This window comes from Borostomias antarcticus (genome assembly GCF_949987555.1).
Source record: "Borostomias antarcticus genome assembly, chromosome: 2".
Taxonomy (NCBI): domain Eukaryota; kingdom Metazoa; phylum Chordata; class Actinopteri; order Stomiiformes; family Stomiidae; genus Borostomias; species Borostomias antarcticus.
Window position 1 is genome coordinate 31535760 of NC_140235.1, and position 16820 is coordinate 31552579.

General features: G+C 41.4%; 1 protein-coding gene across 1 annotated transcript; it reads left to right on the forward strand.

Annotated features, from left to right (window-relative positions):
• Positions 1 to 958: 958 nt before the first annotated feature.
• Positions 959 to 16541, forward strand: LOC311322369 (myosin-7-like; the record flags this gene model as incomplete). Its single annotated transcript, XM_084454435.1, has 37 exons — positions 959 to 1159; positions 3373 to 3516; positions 3606 to 3762; positions 3851 to 3878; positions 4046 to 4151; positions 4234 to 4326; positions 5518 to 5581; positions 5673 to 5771; positions 5860 to 5963; positions 6661 to 6799; positions 6890 to 7008; positions 7223 to 7372; positions 7457 to 7627; positions 7819 to 8128; positions 8280 to 8344; positions 8659 to 8864; positions 9964 to 10087; positions 10162 to 10298; positions 10378 to 10633; positions 10722 to 10964; positions 11052 to 11228; positions 11322 to 11467; positions 11548 to 11638; positions 11716 to 12105; positions 12224 to 12350; positions 12480 to 12598; positions 12799 to 12995; positions 13100 to 13283; positions 13406 to 13571; positions 13677 to 13801; positions 13919 to 14227; positions 14345 to 14548; positions 14670 to 14966; positions 15380 to 15484; positions 15596 to 15691; positions 15772 to 15914; positions 16460 to 16541. The coding sequence occupies 37 exons, from the start codon at positions 959 to 961 to the stop codon at positions 16539 to 16541; spliced, it is 5874 nt and encodes a 1957-aa protein (XP_084310561.1).
• Between the last annotated feature and the right edge of the window lie 279 nt (positions 16542 to 16820).

The following is a 16820-nucleotide window of genomic DNA, read 5'->3' on the forward strand; positions in this document are numbered from 1 at the left end:
GCACCCCTCCAGCCCAGCGCCAGATAAATAATGATTTGAAAGTTAAGAATACTGTCCAACACCGTCTGATGATCTCTGTCCATGTAGGGCTGAACAGAACCCTATATAAACAGGGATGCAGGGCTGGAGAAAGGCAAGACACCAGCCAACCTGAAGGTAAGAACACAGAGGCAAAGAACAGAGACATTATCTTGGGACCAAACATGTTTCTTTGACATATCAGAGGGTACAAGTCAACAAATACAGAGCTGATTAATACATTCATAGAACATTTGGATTTCTTTCTGAACAGATCAATTCCATCAACGTCACGAGGATAAGCAACATCAGGTAAGAATGATTATTATCAAGAATAAGGTTATTGTACAATATTCCAATACAATTACATTCATACATTTTGATTCTGCACAAGAGATAGACAACAAAGGTTACTGTATTCCTATCATGTGGCCAACATGTTGAAAACAAAAGAAAACCCATAGAAAGTAAATGTGTCATTTAAAAACTCTTACAAGCAGTTAGCCTTAACTGTAGCCTACAGTAGGAAGATAAGCGAACATAATGTGATGGCTGGCTAAAGTTAAGATGAATAGTAATAGATTTTTAATGCTGTTCTCTTGACAGTTTCCCTTTTACCTCAGGCAAAATGTTGTGTAAACTTAGACATAAAGATTGAACAAGGTTAATCCTGTGATCAACAAACTTTCTTAATTATTTGAAATAAACTTTAATTTAATTGTAATTATTTGTTCCTTGTACTAAATAAGTGGGAAGCCTGTTTAGACTTGTTTGATAAGAACAGAGATTACTGTACATTTTCTGTAATTAACAGACAACTTTAATTCCCTACAGCTACTGTACAGTACATGATGATGACAGAAGGGTTGTTTTACTGGGAGAGAGTTAGTGAAAACCTACAAAGGATATCTTTCTGTTCTTTCTTGGTCCAGATTTCAGGATGGGGGATGCCTTGATGGCAGAGTTTGGGGGCGCGGCCTCCTTTCTGCGCAAGTCAGACAAGGAGCGCCTGGAAGCTCAGACTCGTCCTTTTGACATGAAGAAGGAGTGCTTTGTGCCTGACCCAGAGGTTGAGTACGTCAAGGCCCAAGTTACCAGCAGAGATGGGGACAAAGTCACCGTTAACACTGAGTTTGGAAAGGTATGTAGGCTTACTTAATATAAACTAGTGAATAAACATGTATGACAATACAGTACATTGCAACAATTAGACAATTGAAATGTATGGTTGATTTAGCTTATGATCAGGTTTTAAACTAGTGAATAAACATGTATGACATTGCAACAATTGGACAATTGAAATTTATGGTTGATTATTTAGCTTATTTTCTGGCACAGTGCTAGACTGGTTTGAATCCTACTTGAAGGACAGGGACTACTTTGTGTCTATAGGCAATTACAAATCCGAGCGGACAAAAATGACCTGTGGAGTTCCCCAAAGCTCCATTCTGGGGCCTCTTCTGTTCAACATTTACATGCTTCCACTAACTCAAATTATGGAAAACAACAAAATATGCTACCACAGCTATGCAGACGACACACAAATTTATATCACCATATCACCAGGGGACTACAATCCCATACAAGCGCTGATTAAGTGCATTGAACAAATCAATGATTGGATGTGCCAGAACATTCTTCAACTAAACAAAAATAAAACTGAAGTAATTGTCTTTGGAGCCAAAGAAGAACGATTAAAAGTCAGCGCTCAGCTCCAATCAGTAATGCTAAAAACCACAAACGAAGCCAGAAGCCTTGGTGTAGTCATTGACTCAGACCTGAATTTCAACAGTCACATTAAGACAATTACAAAGTCAGCCTACTATCACCTGAAGGATATATCAAGGATTAAAGGATTTATGTCTCAGCAGGCTCTGGGAAAACCTGTCCATGCGTTTATCTTCAGTAAACTCGACTACTGTAACGGTGTGTTTACAGGTCTCTCTAAAAAATTTCAGACAGCTGCAGCTGATTCAGGATGCTGCTGCTCGCGTCCTCACTAAGACTAAGAAAGTGGATCACATTACTCCAGTTCTGAGGTCCTTACACTGGCTTCCTGTCTGTCAAAGAATTGATTTTAAAGTATTACAGTATTGTTGTTGGTTTATAAAGCACTGAATGGTCTAGGGCAGGGGTGTCAAACTTTGGCCCGCAGTGTAATTATATTTGGCCCGCGAGGCAATATCAAATGACTACTAGAGCTGGCCCGCCAGTATTATACAGCGCATTCACCGCTAATACTACAAATCCCATAATGCTCTGCTGTTGTTTTGGCGCGTCAATCAAGACAGGACCCAGAAACGCCCTCTCTTCTGTGACAGTAGCCATAGCAATCTCCTACTACAACTGTAACCGTGTTACTTCTTAAAAATGGCGAAAAGAAAGGCAGAAAACAGAAGCTTTACGTTATGTAATGTCTCACTGTGATAGAGACACCTGTGTCGACCTAGCCGGCCGCTGTGTTTGCTCTGTTCCTGTTCATTCAATCCTGTCTGCCTTCTTGCCGGCCTGTCTGCCTGGCTGTCTGTCTGCATGCCGGCTGTCTGTCTGTCTGCCTGGCTATAGGACAGTCAGGGTTTTACAAGCTTCTCTACTGAGCAGATGGAGCACCGACACTTGTGTCTGAGGGCGTATTCACATATGTTAGTGCACACCATTGATGCGCACCAAAAGCGAAAGTGATAAGTGCATATTCAATGTTAAAGCAAAACTTGTTTGGGTCCATATTAAAATTTTCATTTGTTCAATGTTGGCCCGCGACTTTGTTCAAGTTTAAAATTTTGGCCCACTGTGTATTTGAGTTTGACACCCCTGGTCTAGGGCCAAAATATATTTCTGATCTGCTGCTACGTTATGAACCATGCAGAACTCTCAGGTCGTCTGGCACAGGCCTGCTTTCTGTCCCCAGAGTTAAGACAAAACATGGAGAAGCAGCATTCAGTTTTTATGCTCCACATATCTGGAACAAACTTCCAGAAAACTGCAGGTCTGCTGCAACTCTTAGTTCTTTTAAATCAAGACTGAAGACTTTTCTTTTTGCTGCTGCCTTTTATTAAATCAAATAATTATGTATTCGTACACTGCACTGTAACTTTTATTCCTGTATTTTATTTTTCCTGTATTTTGTTTTAAATGTCCTTTTTTGCATTTTGTTTTATATGACCTTTTATGTGTTGCACATTGTCTTGATGCTTTTGAAATGCTTTACATGTCTCATGTAAAGCACTTTGAATTGCCTTGTTGCTGAAATGTGCTATACAAATAAACTTGCCTTGCCTTGTGAACTGTGAAGGAGGAATTATGGACAAAGTAATGTATGGAGCATATCTTTGAAAACGATTCAAATCTTTTCAGACAACAACCCATAAGGAGGTTGACGTCCACCCCCAGAACCCGCCAAAGTTTGATAAAATTGAGGACATGGCGATGTTCACCTTCCTGCACGAGCCTGCTGTGCTGTTTAACCTCAAAGAGCGTTATGCAGCCTGGATGATCTACGTGAGTAATGACCATTGTTTACATTCCCACTGAATCAAACAATTAAATGTATATTAAAAATGACTGAAACTTCACTTGCTCCTCCACAGACCTACTCAGGGCTGTTCTGTGTGACTGTCAACCCCTACAAGTGGCTGCCAGTGTACGATCAGTCAGTTGTCAATGCTTACAGAGGCAAGAAGAGGAGTGAAGCTCCTCCCCACATCTTCTCCATCTCTGACAATGCCTACCAGTACATGTTGACAGGTAAAACTAAACTTACTCTTCCAAAGTTTCATAACACACTGTAACTCAAGAAAAAAACACAATTTGTCGTTTGTTTTTCTTGTAACAGACAGGGAAAATCAGTCTGTCTTGATCACGTAAGTAAAACAAATGGTAATTCATCAGCACTAGCATCAGCACTGCCTGAACATTTTGATCCTATTGATCTTCATTATCCTACCTGCAATGACACACTATGGCTAGATGAATGATAAAATGTGGTGCAGATATTAATTGCTATCAAAAACCATCTCGTCATCCCAAGTGGAGAATCTGGTGCAGGGAAGACTGTGAACACCAAGAGAGTCATACAGTACTTTGCTAGTATTGCAGCTGTGAGTGGGAAGAAGGATGCTGCTGCTGAAAGAAAGGTAATAAAAACCATGTTTCCTTGTATTTGATCTAGCATCTCACTATAAATTAAAAGGTTAATATGAATGTTTTGGATTCTAGGGCACCTTGGAGGATCAAATCATCCAGTGCAACCCTGCTCTGGAGGCTTTTGGTAATGCCAAGACCATCAGAAATGATAACTCATCCAGATTTGTAAGTTTTCTCTGTCATATTCTATAAAATAAAAAAGTAACAATGTTTTGCATATTTATATCATATCATCGGCAAACAGCCACCGTATATACCTGCCCTGTTGGACAGAAATGCTCCAGCCCATCAAACACGTTCTAGTGATTAAAGTTCCACGGACTAGGACAGGATTTGGCAGGACAGCATTTACTTATGCAGCCCCAAAGTCCTGGAATGACATTCAGTCCAACTTAAAGTTGGAAGTTCTTCCTCCCCTTATGGAATTTAAATGCCTGATTTAATTTCTTTATGATACATGCTGTAACTGTTTTTAACTAAGTGCACTGTACATTGTTGTGTTGTTCTATTTTGTTGTACAGTCAGCAGCTCTGCAAATGAGGTGGCCTCACCTCAGAGCTCATCTGAGTATAAATAAAGGTTTCAATCTATATTGTAGAATGCCCTGTGCCGAGGGCTTCAGGGTATTTACTGTCTAGATAACACAATTATTGAAATGTATGATTGTTTCCTGACTTCTTACTGTCTGGATCTGTCCTAAAAGTGTGTGATGAGATAAAATATCTGGGGCATTACATATCAAGTGATCTATCTGATGATAAGGATATTAGCAGACAATGTCGAATGCTGTATGCACAAGCAAACATGTTATTTCGTAAATTCAGTATGTGCTCAGTAGCTGTGAAGACCACACTGTTTAGATCTTATTGCTCTCCTATGTACACTGCCCACCTGTGGCGCCGCTACAGGAAGTGTAGTATGCGGAAACTAACAGTGGCCTATAATGACTGCATGAGGCTACTGCTTAAGGTACCGCGCAGTAGCAGCGCAAGCCAAATGTTTGTCAGTGTCTGTGTACCCACCTGTGCTGCTGTGTTACGGAACCTAATGTACAGATGTATGTGTAGACTGTCTGATTCAAAAAAAAATATTATTGTAGCCCTAACTAACCCTGCACTGAGTGCGGCCAGGTTCGCATCCAGACTGTGGCACCATTGGCGTATTAGCCTATATGTGCATATTGATTGATTAATGTATGTCTGTTGTTATGTCTGTTGTCTGTTTTTTTTTTGTTGTTGTAGTTTTTTATATGGACCTCCGAGCTGTCTTTAATGAAGTTTCTATTACTTCTTCTGCTATGATGATATTTGCTACTAAGATTTGTACAGTATGTGATGCTTTTGCCTTCCTTTATAGGGTAAATTCATTCGTATTCATTTTGGAGTCAGTGGGAAGCTTTCGTCTGCTGACATTGAGACTTGTGAGTAAAGAGAAAATACTGCATGACTAATGGAATGAAAAATCTGTAAGTAAGAACATGATGAGAATTATGTTTTTCTCATCCTGAGCAGATCTTCTGGAGAAGTCTCGTGTCACTTTCCAGCTCAAGGCTGAGAGAGACTACCACATCTTTTACCAGATCCTGTCCCAAAAGAAACCAGAACTACTGGGTTAGTATACAAGATGAACAGTGAGCGTGTAGTAAATACTCTGCTTCATGAAGTACAAGTCATGAAAAACACTTCCTGTCATTAACAGAGATGCTGCTCATCACCAGCAACCCCTATGATTACGCCTTCATCTCCCAAGGAGAGATATCTGTAACATCCATTGATGATTCTGATGAGCTCATGGCTACGGATGTAAGTAAAACATTTTCACAGCAAACAAGTCAGTCTGCTGTACAGGAAGTAATTCAACATACACCAGTCCACTTCCGGCTTTAGGCCTGGACCTAGTCCCCCCTTCCCCTCACCCTAACCCGGGTCCGTATCCTTTTCCTACCCCCACCCTACCCCTGACCCCTGCCTCTACCTGGACCCAGGCACACTCACACACACAAACACACAGACATACACCAGTCCTGGGCTCAGATCCCCTTCCCCTCACCCTAACCCGGGTCCGTATTATTTTCCCACACTCTCCCTACCCCAACCCCTGCCTCTATCTGGGCCCAGGCACATTCACGCTCACACAGACATACACCAGTGTTTGCCATGTCTCTCCTATGATGTTTTTAGCCTCTCTTACTCTGAAAATGTAATTTAATGTAATTTATTGCTTTATAAATGTTCTTAGCCGGTAGACAAACATACTCCAGGAGCTTGCTCGATCGCCTTGTTGAGAGGGGTCAGGGAAGAATTTTTACAGCTCACTTATCTGGCCCCTGGGTGATACTGTTTTTTTGCTTCCCTCTGGAATATGTAGAGGTGGGACATATGTCCACCTCCCTTGTGTGCGCATTGTGTTGCCTCTGGGTATGAAATGCGGTATACAAATAAAGCTTTGATTGATTGATTGATTGATTTAACATTATGATTATGTTCATCTATGTAATAGGACGCATTTGATGTGCTGGGCTTCACCCAAGAGGAGAAGAATGGCATTTACAAAATGGTTGGTGCCGTTATGCACTACGGCAACATGAAGTTCAAGACGAAGCAGAGAGAGGAGCAGGCAGAGTCTGATGGCACTGAGGGTGGGTTTTGAGATTTTAAATGATAATAATCTCCACATTCGATCTTTATTATGTTCTGAGACATTGTCTTCATAAATCCTGCTTTTCCAGATACTGACAAAGTTGCATATCTGATGGGCTTGAATTCTGCTGACCTGATCAAGGGTCTCTGCCACCCAAGGGTCAAAGTTGGAAATGAGTGGGTCACCAAAGGTCAGAGTGTCCAGCAGGTGAGCATCTTTGCATCTTTCTGAGCTATACTTAAATTGAATCTGTTCAATTTTTAGGTTTATTTTTTAATGTTGATGATTATTTTCCCTCATGTGTATTCTGTACTACTCTGTTGGTGCACTGTTAATTCCGAATAGAAAATCTTCCAAAGATTGTACCTCATCACAGCTTTTTTGTTGATCACTATGTAATTTATTCTATCCATCTCTATAGGTTTACTACTCTGTTGGTGCACTGGCAAAGGCAGTGTACGAGAAAATGTTCAACTGGATGGTGGTGAGAATCAACCAATCTCTGGACACAAAAAATGCTCGCCAGCATTTCATTGGTGTACTGGACATTGCTGGCTTTGAGATCTTTGATGTAAGTACTTATAGATTTAGAAACATCAAAAAGATCATTCTGCTTCATTGTATGAGGGTAAAATACAATGAACTTCTCTTCTAGTTCAACACCTTTGAGCAGCTGTGCATCAACTTCACTAATGAGAAGCTGCAGCAATTCTTCAACCACCACATGTTTGTACTGGAGCAAGAGGAGTACAAGAAAGAAGGAATTGTGTGGGTGTTCATCGACTTTGGCATGGACTTGGCCGCTTGCATTGAGCTCATTGAGAAGGTTAGTGACCTAACATTTGCAGCTCTTTGTAAAATGGTTAACTACTATGTTTCCTTCCAAGTAATGTACAGTAGTTGTGGATAACAGAATATTAATGATTAAACTAATGTTTAGTTAGATAACAGTTATTATACAAAAGCACAAATGAGATAATTCCTTGATGTATACTTTTCTCTCATCTCTCCCACCAGCCCATGGGTATCATGTCCATCCTTGAAGAGGAGTGCATGTTCCCCAAGGCCAGTGATGCCACATTTAAAGCTAAGTTATATGACAATCATCTTGGCAAAACAGCCAACTTCCAGAAGCCCAGGATAATAAAAGGTAGACCAGAGGCCCATTTCTCCCTGGTTCACTATGCTGGCATTGTCGACTACAACATTGGTAACTGGCTGGTGAAGAACAAGGACCCTCTGAATGAGACTGTGGTCGGACTCTTCCAGAAGTCAAACCTGAAGTTATTGGGCACACTCTTTGCTAACTATGCTAGTGCAGATTCAGGTACATAGGAATAATATGCCACTTGAACTCAATCTTATACTTTATCAAAACATACCAACTAACAATAAAAAATTACAATATTAAGGAGTAATACATTGGACCTATTATTATTATTTTTAATATTATTATTATTATTATTATTATCACATAGCCCCGGAGGCAGGAGGAAAAAAGAAGAAAGGCTCTTCCTTCCAGACAGTGTCTGCATTGCACAGGGTAAATACAAGTGTGGGCATGTGATAATTCCAATATCAGATGGAAGGAAGAAAATATAATGCATGCAGCATTAGCCTCTAGAGGTTTTTGACAGCAAAACAACCTCACTTGTCAGAAAAACAACCTCACTTTTGACATGATCAAGAATATACAAACAAAACTACCACAGTAAGAGACGCAGTTTGGATGTGTAAAGTATGCCGTGCAATGTCAAAATAGTTTTAGACAATTTCATTTTAACTGTACTGGATAGTCAATACTGATGTTGCCTTAAGTGTGAAAATGTGTTTTTTTTACATTTGTGACTTCAACAGGAGAACTTGAACAAACTTATGACCAACTTGAAGTCTACTCACCCCCACTTTGTGCGTTGCCTCATCCCTAATGAGACAAAGACTCCTGGGGCCATGGAGAATCCTCTGGTCATGCACCAGCTACGCTGTAACGGTGTGCTGGAAGGCATCAGAATCTGCAGGAAGGGCTTCCCCAACAGGATCCAGTATGGTGACTTTAAACAAAGGTAAGCAAAATAAAATAATAGATAGATAAAAGTTATTTCATGTGTCACTCCTCAACACAAACACATACAAAGTATAAATAAGAATGAAGGCATTGAGGACCACTCATGTAGAGTTATGAGACAACAAATAACAATCTTTTGGAAAAAGCATATATTAGTACTGTAAAAACATCACAATGTTACAATCAAAGGCAAAACAGTAATAGGAATTCATAGGCTCAAGAAGGACTGTCTTAAGGATGAGATGGCAGGCTTTGGTACATTCATTGATACAATGTTTACCAGCTAAAATAGCACACAATTCATTTAAATCATCAAAATCATTAACAGTGTAACAGTACATGGACTTCTGATTCAATAGAACCACTATTGCATAGGGTACAGAAATGTCTATCAACTGGAGTGTTTGTGTACCTTCTAGTTTCTATTGCTAAAAGGTGTAACTCCACACCAGAATTTAGCGAAAGCACTCCTATATTGTCTTGACAACATACATTGTACTTATGGCTCTGTTCCAAAGACACTCTTAAATAGGCAGTATGTGCATAGTTTATTTCTCTCTGGTTTATTAATCAACTGGAGCCATTTCTCTTCCTCAGAGCGGTATCAAAAAGTCTTAAATCATCCCTTGAGTAGACTTATGGTGCGTTCGTTTATAACTGGGAGGTGGCAAATTGCGACTTGCTACTAGGAATGATTAAATAAAACACCGCATGAACTCGCACTTCCTCGTCGCAAATTCGGATATGTTTCTCAGCCCCCAGTTGCTGGCTGATGTCAATATCATATCATATCATTATCATATCATTAGCTATAGCTCGAATGCACACAGGTCGGAGGTAGGTATTTTGCCACTTGCGACGTCCGACCACAAACGAACGCACCATAAGTCTGTGCGGGCCAGGTGGGACATATGCAAAGAACTAAAGAATGTTCTCACAGTGTACATATAATTTTTTACATTTGGCAACTGAGAATCCCTTATTAATAATAATAATAACAATAATACATTCCAAAGATCTACAGTGCTGTTCTATATACATGTGTGAACTGTAATCATGATAATCATTTTACTGTATAATCTTACAATTCAATTTAGATACCGCATCCTCAACCCAAATGCTATCCCTGAAGGACAGTTTATTGACAACAAGAAGGCAGCAGAAAAACTGCTAGGCACCCTGGACATTGACCATGAGCAGTATAGATTAGGACACACTAAGGTAAATATACTGCAGATAGAAGGTTGACAAGAAGTCCTGTTGCTTCAGTAAAACATGGCCTTTATCTTCATCAGGTGTTCTTCAAGGCTGGTCTGCTGGGTGTTCTTGAGGAGATGAGAGACGACCGTCTTGCTCTCATCATCACTGGTATCCAGTCTGTGTCCCGTGGTCTACTAGCCAGAATGGAGTTCCAGAAAATTGTTGAACGCAGGTAAGTTTATCTATCATTTAAATTCACTCAAGCTTGGGGTAAAAAGAAAAGCAAAGGTGAATTATGTTATCATTCACAGGGATGCCTTACTTGTGATCCAGTGGAACATCCGTGCCTTCATGGGTGTCAAGAATTGGCCCTGGATGAAGATGTACTTCAAGATCAAACCTCTGTTGAAGTCGGCAGAGACAGAGAAAGAGATGGCAAACATGAAGGAAGAATTCCTGAAACTCAAAGAGGCTTATGCTAAATCTGAAGCCCGTAGGAAGGAGCTGGAAGAGAAGATGGTCTCCCTTCTCCAAGAGAAGAATGACCTTCAGCTTCAAGTCCAAACTGTGAGTTATAGTCAGGGCCAACACAACATTCTAAGCCAATTATTTATGTATTTTACAAATCAATATGCAATACATTGATCCCTGACAGGAGCAAGACAATCTTGGTGATGCTGAGGAGAGATGTGAGGGGTTGATCAAGAGCAAGATTCAGCTTGAGGCCAAATCCAAAGAGCTGACAGAAAGACTGGAGGATGAGGAGGAGATGAATGCAGAGTTGACAGCAAAGAAGAGGAAGCTGGAGGATGAGTGCTCGGAGCTCAAGAAGGACATTGATGATCTGGAACTCACTCTGGCTAAAGTGGAGAAGGAGAAACATGCCACTGAGAACAAGGTAACGCCTCTCTTATATTACAGTCATGTACAGTATTGATAGAACTCACAATATGAATATTGACAATAACACGCTTACTTTGTTCAGATTAAAAACCTGACGGAGGAGATGGCAGCTCTGGAGGAAATCATTGCCAAGCTGACCAAGGAGAAGAAAGCTCTGCAGGAGGCTCACCAGCAAACACTGGATGACCTGCAGAGTGAGGAGGACAAAGTCAACACGCTGACCAAGGCCAAAGTCAAGCTGGAGCAGCAGGTTGATGATGTGAGTATATATATATCTAATCATTATGATTATGATCAATTTATGAATCATTAAGTATTTGGCTAATATTATTGTTAAAATGTCTTTCATCAGCTTGAGGGGTCTCTGGAGCAAGAGAAGAAGGTGAGAATGGACCTTGAGAGAGCCAAGAGGAAGCTAGAAGGAGACTTGAAGTTGACCCAGGAGAGCCTAATGGACCTGGAGAACGACAAGCAGCAAATGGAGGAGAGGCTGAAAAAGTAAGATCACAACCCAAAAAATCAGTATCCTGACAATGATTACCTTAAGAGAAAACACTATAACAGTGTATTTTTCACAGGAAAGACTTTGAGATAAGCCAACTCAGCAGCAAGGTTGAGGATGAGCAGGCCATGAGTTCCCAACTTCAGAAGAAACTGAAGGAGTTACAGGTCAGTTATCAGTATTGGTCAAAAACCATCTTGTATTTCTCCACGTGCTGTACTTAGTAGAATCATGTGTATTTTAGGCCCGCATTGAGGAGCTTGAGGAAGAGCTGGAGGCTGAGAGAGCAGCCCGAGCCAAGGTGGAGAAGCAGAGGGCAGACTTGGCCAGAGAGCTGGAGGAGATCAGTGAGAGGCTAGAGGAAGCTGGTGGAGCCACTGCTACCCAGATTGAAATGAACAAGAAGAGGGAGGCAGAGTTCCAGAAGGTGCGCAGAGACCTTGAAGAGGCCACTCTGCAGCATGAGTCTACAGCTGCCACTCTGAGGAAGAAGAATGCAGACAGTGTGGCTGACCTAGGGGAGCAGATTGACAACCTCCAGAGAGTGAAGCAGAAACTGGAAAAGGAGAAGAGTGAGCTCAGGCTGGAACTGGACGATGTCGTCTCCAATATGGAGCAGATTGTCAAGTCCAAAGTGAGTACTACAAGTACTGATACAATACCTAATACAATGTCCAAAAACACTGTACATTCTCTGCTGTGTGTAGAAAAATGATTGTTTTTCATTGGTTTTCAACCCCCCTTTTTAACAGACTAACCTGGAGAAATTGAGCAGAACACTTGAGGATCAGATGACTGAATACAGGACAAAAGCTGAAGAAGGGCAGCGATCCATCAATGATTTTACCATGATGAAAGCAAAGCTTCAAACCGAAAATGGTACGATACAGTACAGTGTAAATGAACATGCATTGTAAAAAAAAAAAAAGAAGATATTTGCAAGCTTTATTTCAATTGCACTTAAAAAAGAAAGCATAATGGGATAATTGATAATCGGTATGACAACAGGTGAGCTCACAAGGCAACTGGAGGAGAAGGATTCCCTAGTTTCTCAACTGACGAGGAGCAAACAGACTAACACTCAGCTGATTGAAGACCTTAAAAGACAACTGGAGGAGGAAGTCAAGGTACTACTATTACTACCACTACTACCAATAATAATTATAATTATAATTATAATAATAATAACACTTTATATAGCACTACAATACAATGCAGCTCAAATGCTCGGCAATAACTCCTAATAATACAACTATAGCCTCTTCAATTTAGTCATACTAATGGTCCAACAAGATTACACATATTCTGTGTCCTAATTTCATTACAGGCAAAGAATGCTCTGGCCCATGCAGTGCAGTCTGCTCGTCATGACTCAGATCTGCTGAGGGAGCAGTATGAGGAGGAGCAGGAGGCCAAGGCTGAGCTGCAGCGCAGCATGTCCAAGGCTAACTCTGAGGTGGCTCAGTGGAGAACCAAGTATGAAACTGATGCCATTCAGAGAACTGAGGAACTTGAAGAAGCAAAGTAAGGATGTGTGTTTAAGTATAGGGAATACACTACACTTGAGTTATGCAATGTCAACTATGTCGACTGGTAATAAAACACAAAAAATAATAATTGTGAAACAGGAAGAAGCTGGCTCAGCGTCTGCAAGATGCAGAGGAAGCTGTGGAAGCTGTCAATGCTAAATGCTCCTCCCTGGAGAAGACTAAACACAGACTCCAGAATGAGATTGAGGATCTCATGGTGGATGTGGAGAGGTCCAATGCAGCTGCTGCCGCTCTGGACAAGAAGCAAAGAAACTTTGACAAAGTAAAGTTTTTGGAAGACTTCATGAACTGTATCTTATTAAAGTCATATCTATCTTAATTCCTCTTATGAAACAGTATGACATTTGTTCAGTGTTAATGGTACTTGTATCATGTACTGTACAGGTCCTGGCTGAGTGGAAGCAGAAGTATGAGGAGTCCCAGACTGAGCTGGAGAGCGCCCAGAAAGAGGCCAGATCCCTCAGCACTGAGCTCTTCAAACTGAAGAACTCTTACGAGGAGTCTCTGGATCATCTGGAGACCATGAAGAGGGAGAACAAGAACCTCCAAGGTCAGAATATTTATACATTTGGCTTGGCTTGTATTCGTTATTCTTTACTTGGCCAATGGATGAATTGTGGGCATTACTTAACCCTGCATGGGTTCTTGTCAACAGAGGAAATTTCTGACCTGACTGAGCAACTTGGTGAGGGAGGAAAGAGCATCCATGAGCTGGAAAAGATTCGTAAACAGCTGGAGCAGGAGAAGGCTGAGATACAGACAGCTCTAGAGGAAGCTGAGGTAAGACTAGGACGAATTGTAAAAATATAAAATATTTATTAGAGGGGAAAGAAGGCCAGTTTCAAATTGTAGTTAATCACAATTTCCATCCCTGACCTATGGGATGCATTCTGACAGGGATCCCTGGAGCATGAGGAAGGCAAGATCCTTAGAGCTCAGCTGGAGTTCAACCAAGTCAAAGCTGACATTGAGCGCAAACTGGTAGAGAAGGAGGAGGAGATGGAAATGGCCAAGAGGAACCAGCAGAGAGTGGTGGATACCCTGCAAAGTTCCCTGGAGTCTGAGACTCGCAGCAGGAATGAGGCTCTCAGGCTGAAGAAAAAGATGGAGGGAGACCTCAATGAGATGGAGATACAGCTCAGCCAGGCCAACAGGCAGGCAGCAGAGGCCCAGAAGCAGCTCAAGGGCCTTCATGCACATCTGAAGGTAACAATTGCATACACTGTCATTCAAAATGCTGCAATGCTTATTAACAGAGCTAAAGGGATAGAAATTATACACCAAGGAAACTTGAAATAAATATTGGAACATTTTTCTCAACAGGATTCCTTACTACAGCTGGATGATGCTCTCCGTGGCAATGATGATCTGAAGGAGAACATTGCCATTGTGGACAGACGCAACAATCTGCTTCAGGCTGAACTTGATGAGCTGAGGTCCCTGGTGGAGCAGACGGAGAGAGGCCGCAAACTGGCTGAGCAGGAACTGCTGGATGTCAGTGAGAGAGTTCAGCTGCTGCACTCTCAGGTAAGACACTGGCAGAACACATTTATAGAGTATGTTGGCATGTCAATTATATAGCCTAATGGATTATTATCATGAAGTGAATGTACGTTGTATAAGTCAATTTATATATAATCATGTGTAGAACACCAGTCTGCTGAACCAGAAGAAGAAGCTAGAGGGTGACACTTCCCAGCTTCAAACTGAAGTGGAGGAGGCTGTGCAAGAGTGTAGAAATGCTGAGGAGAAGGCCAAGAAGGCCATTACTGATGCTGCCATGATGGCAGAGGAGCTGAAGAAGGAGCAGGACACCAGCTCTCACCTGGAGCGCATGAAGAAGAACATGGAGCAGACCATCAAGGACCTGCAGCACCGTCTGGATGAGGCTGAACAAATCGCCATGAAAGGTGGCAAGAAACAAGTTCAGAAGCTGGAGGCCAGAGTAAGTATATGAGGCCTACCTACGGACTAGGGCTGGGTTTTATTTAATGAATGAATAAATGAAGGAATGAATAGTTCATTAATTCATTCAGTGATTCATTCATTCATTCATCTTTGGAAATCAGTATCGATACCCAGATGTGATTGATGTGTTGCATAACTTGGCAGTCATGTAATTAAGGTTACAGCTATAAAAAAACAAAAAGGTTTTAGTAACACTAACCGAATCGATATTGAATCGAATCGAATCGTGATAATCGATTCGCACCTTGTGAATCAGAATCTAATCGATTCTTGAAATTCGAATTGATACCCAGCCCTACTATCGAGAGTATCCTCCAAAAAGATGTTCCATTTACATGTGACCTTTAATAATTAAATACAATTTAACAGCTTGCCATCATTGCTCTCTAGGTGAGGGAGCTGGAGACTGAGGTAGAAATGGAGCAGAAGAAGGGCAGTGACGCAGTGAAAGGAGTCCGGAAATATGAGAGACGCATCAAGGAGCTCACCTACCAGGTATAATCTACGTATATTCTGTAATCTGTCCATGAATTTCTTTTCTTCAATATTCTGAGATTGTAAAGTAAAGATTGAATACAAGTCTCTACATCTCTTGTCTCGGTACAGACTGAGGAGGACCGTAAGAATCTAAGCCGTCTGCAGGACCTGGTGGACAAGCTGCAGCTGAAGGTCAAATCCTACAAGAGAACTGCAGAGGAGGCTGTAAGTAGAAATATTTATTTATCTCAGTTTCTCACTTATTTTGCCTGACGAACTGAATTCATGTTCATTGTTTTTCTCAGGAGGAACAGGCTAACTCTAGTCTAGGCAAGTTCCGCAAGTTGCAACATGAGATGGATGAGGCAGAAGAGAGGGCTGACATTGCTGAGTCCCAGGTCAGCAAGCTGAGAGCCAAGAGTCGTGATACTGGAGCAAAGGTCAGTTTGTCTGAAATAAATCACTTTTGTTACAATTCGAGTTATAACTTAAGATTTTACAATGTTAATGTTAGTCCATTGCCTACTGTACATGAATCATTTGATATTTTTAGTTTGCCGTGATATACTGTGCATCACCTTAACTGTCTCAATCTTCACCCATCTTCTCAATCAGAAAGGACACGATGAAGAATGAAGCTCCCAAGGACCTCTTTTAAAATCTTGAAACAACAATATTGTAGTGATCCCTTTGTTCTCTATTTACCTGACAATGCACCTGACATTGTAAAGAATAAAGAGCTAAGTATTTGAAGTTCCATCTTGGTGTGCTGCTTTTCTTTGTACAGTTTTCGGACAGACATGGCAGATACTGCAATGTTTCAAAAGGTGGACCCAGTGGTGCAGAGAATGAAACAGATGGAGGTAGGTTCTCAGAATAATCCAAACATGGTCTTTATCTAGAATTTGTCAGGGTAACAGACAACTCAAAAATAAATGACAAACACAGAACAGCCTAAATATACCCGTGGACTCATGGCACAATGGGAGACAGCTGGGGAGACCCCAGAACACCCAGTGATGACAAGAGTGGAGACAGCTGGGTAGAGAGGGGAGGGGTCACCAAGGACATCTAGTGGACCTGGAAGGGAACACAAAAGCTGAATCCCAAATCGTGCACTTAGGCGAAAGTACAGAGCACTCGCGGCCTTGTGGCCTTACATGCGTGTTCCTGCTAAGTCCACAAGGGCTCAGGGTAGTCCCAAAACGGAATTGCTAGGTCCACAAGTGTGCCACTGCCGCCATTTTGCGCACTTTAGCCGCTCTTACCGAAAGTCCGCAATTTCGTGGACTTAGGAGCAGAAAATACCCACAGTCCACCGCGTCTCATGTGACACAATGCTTCAGTGCATCCG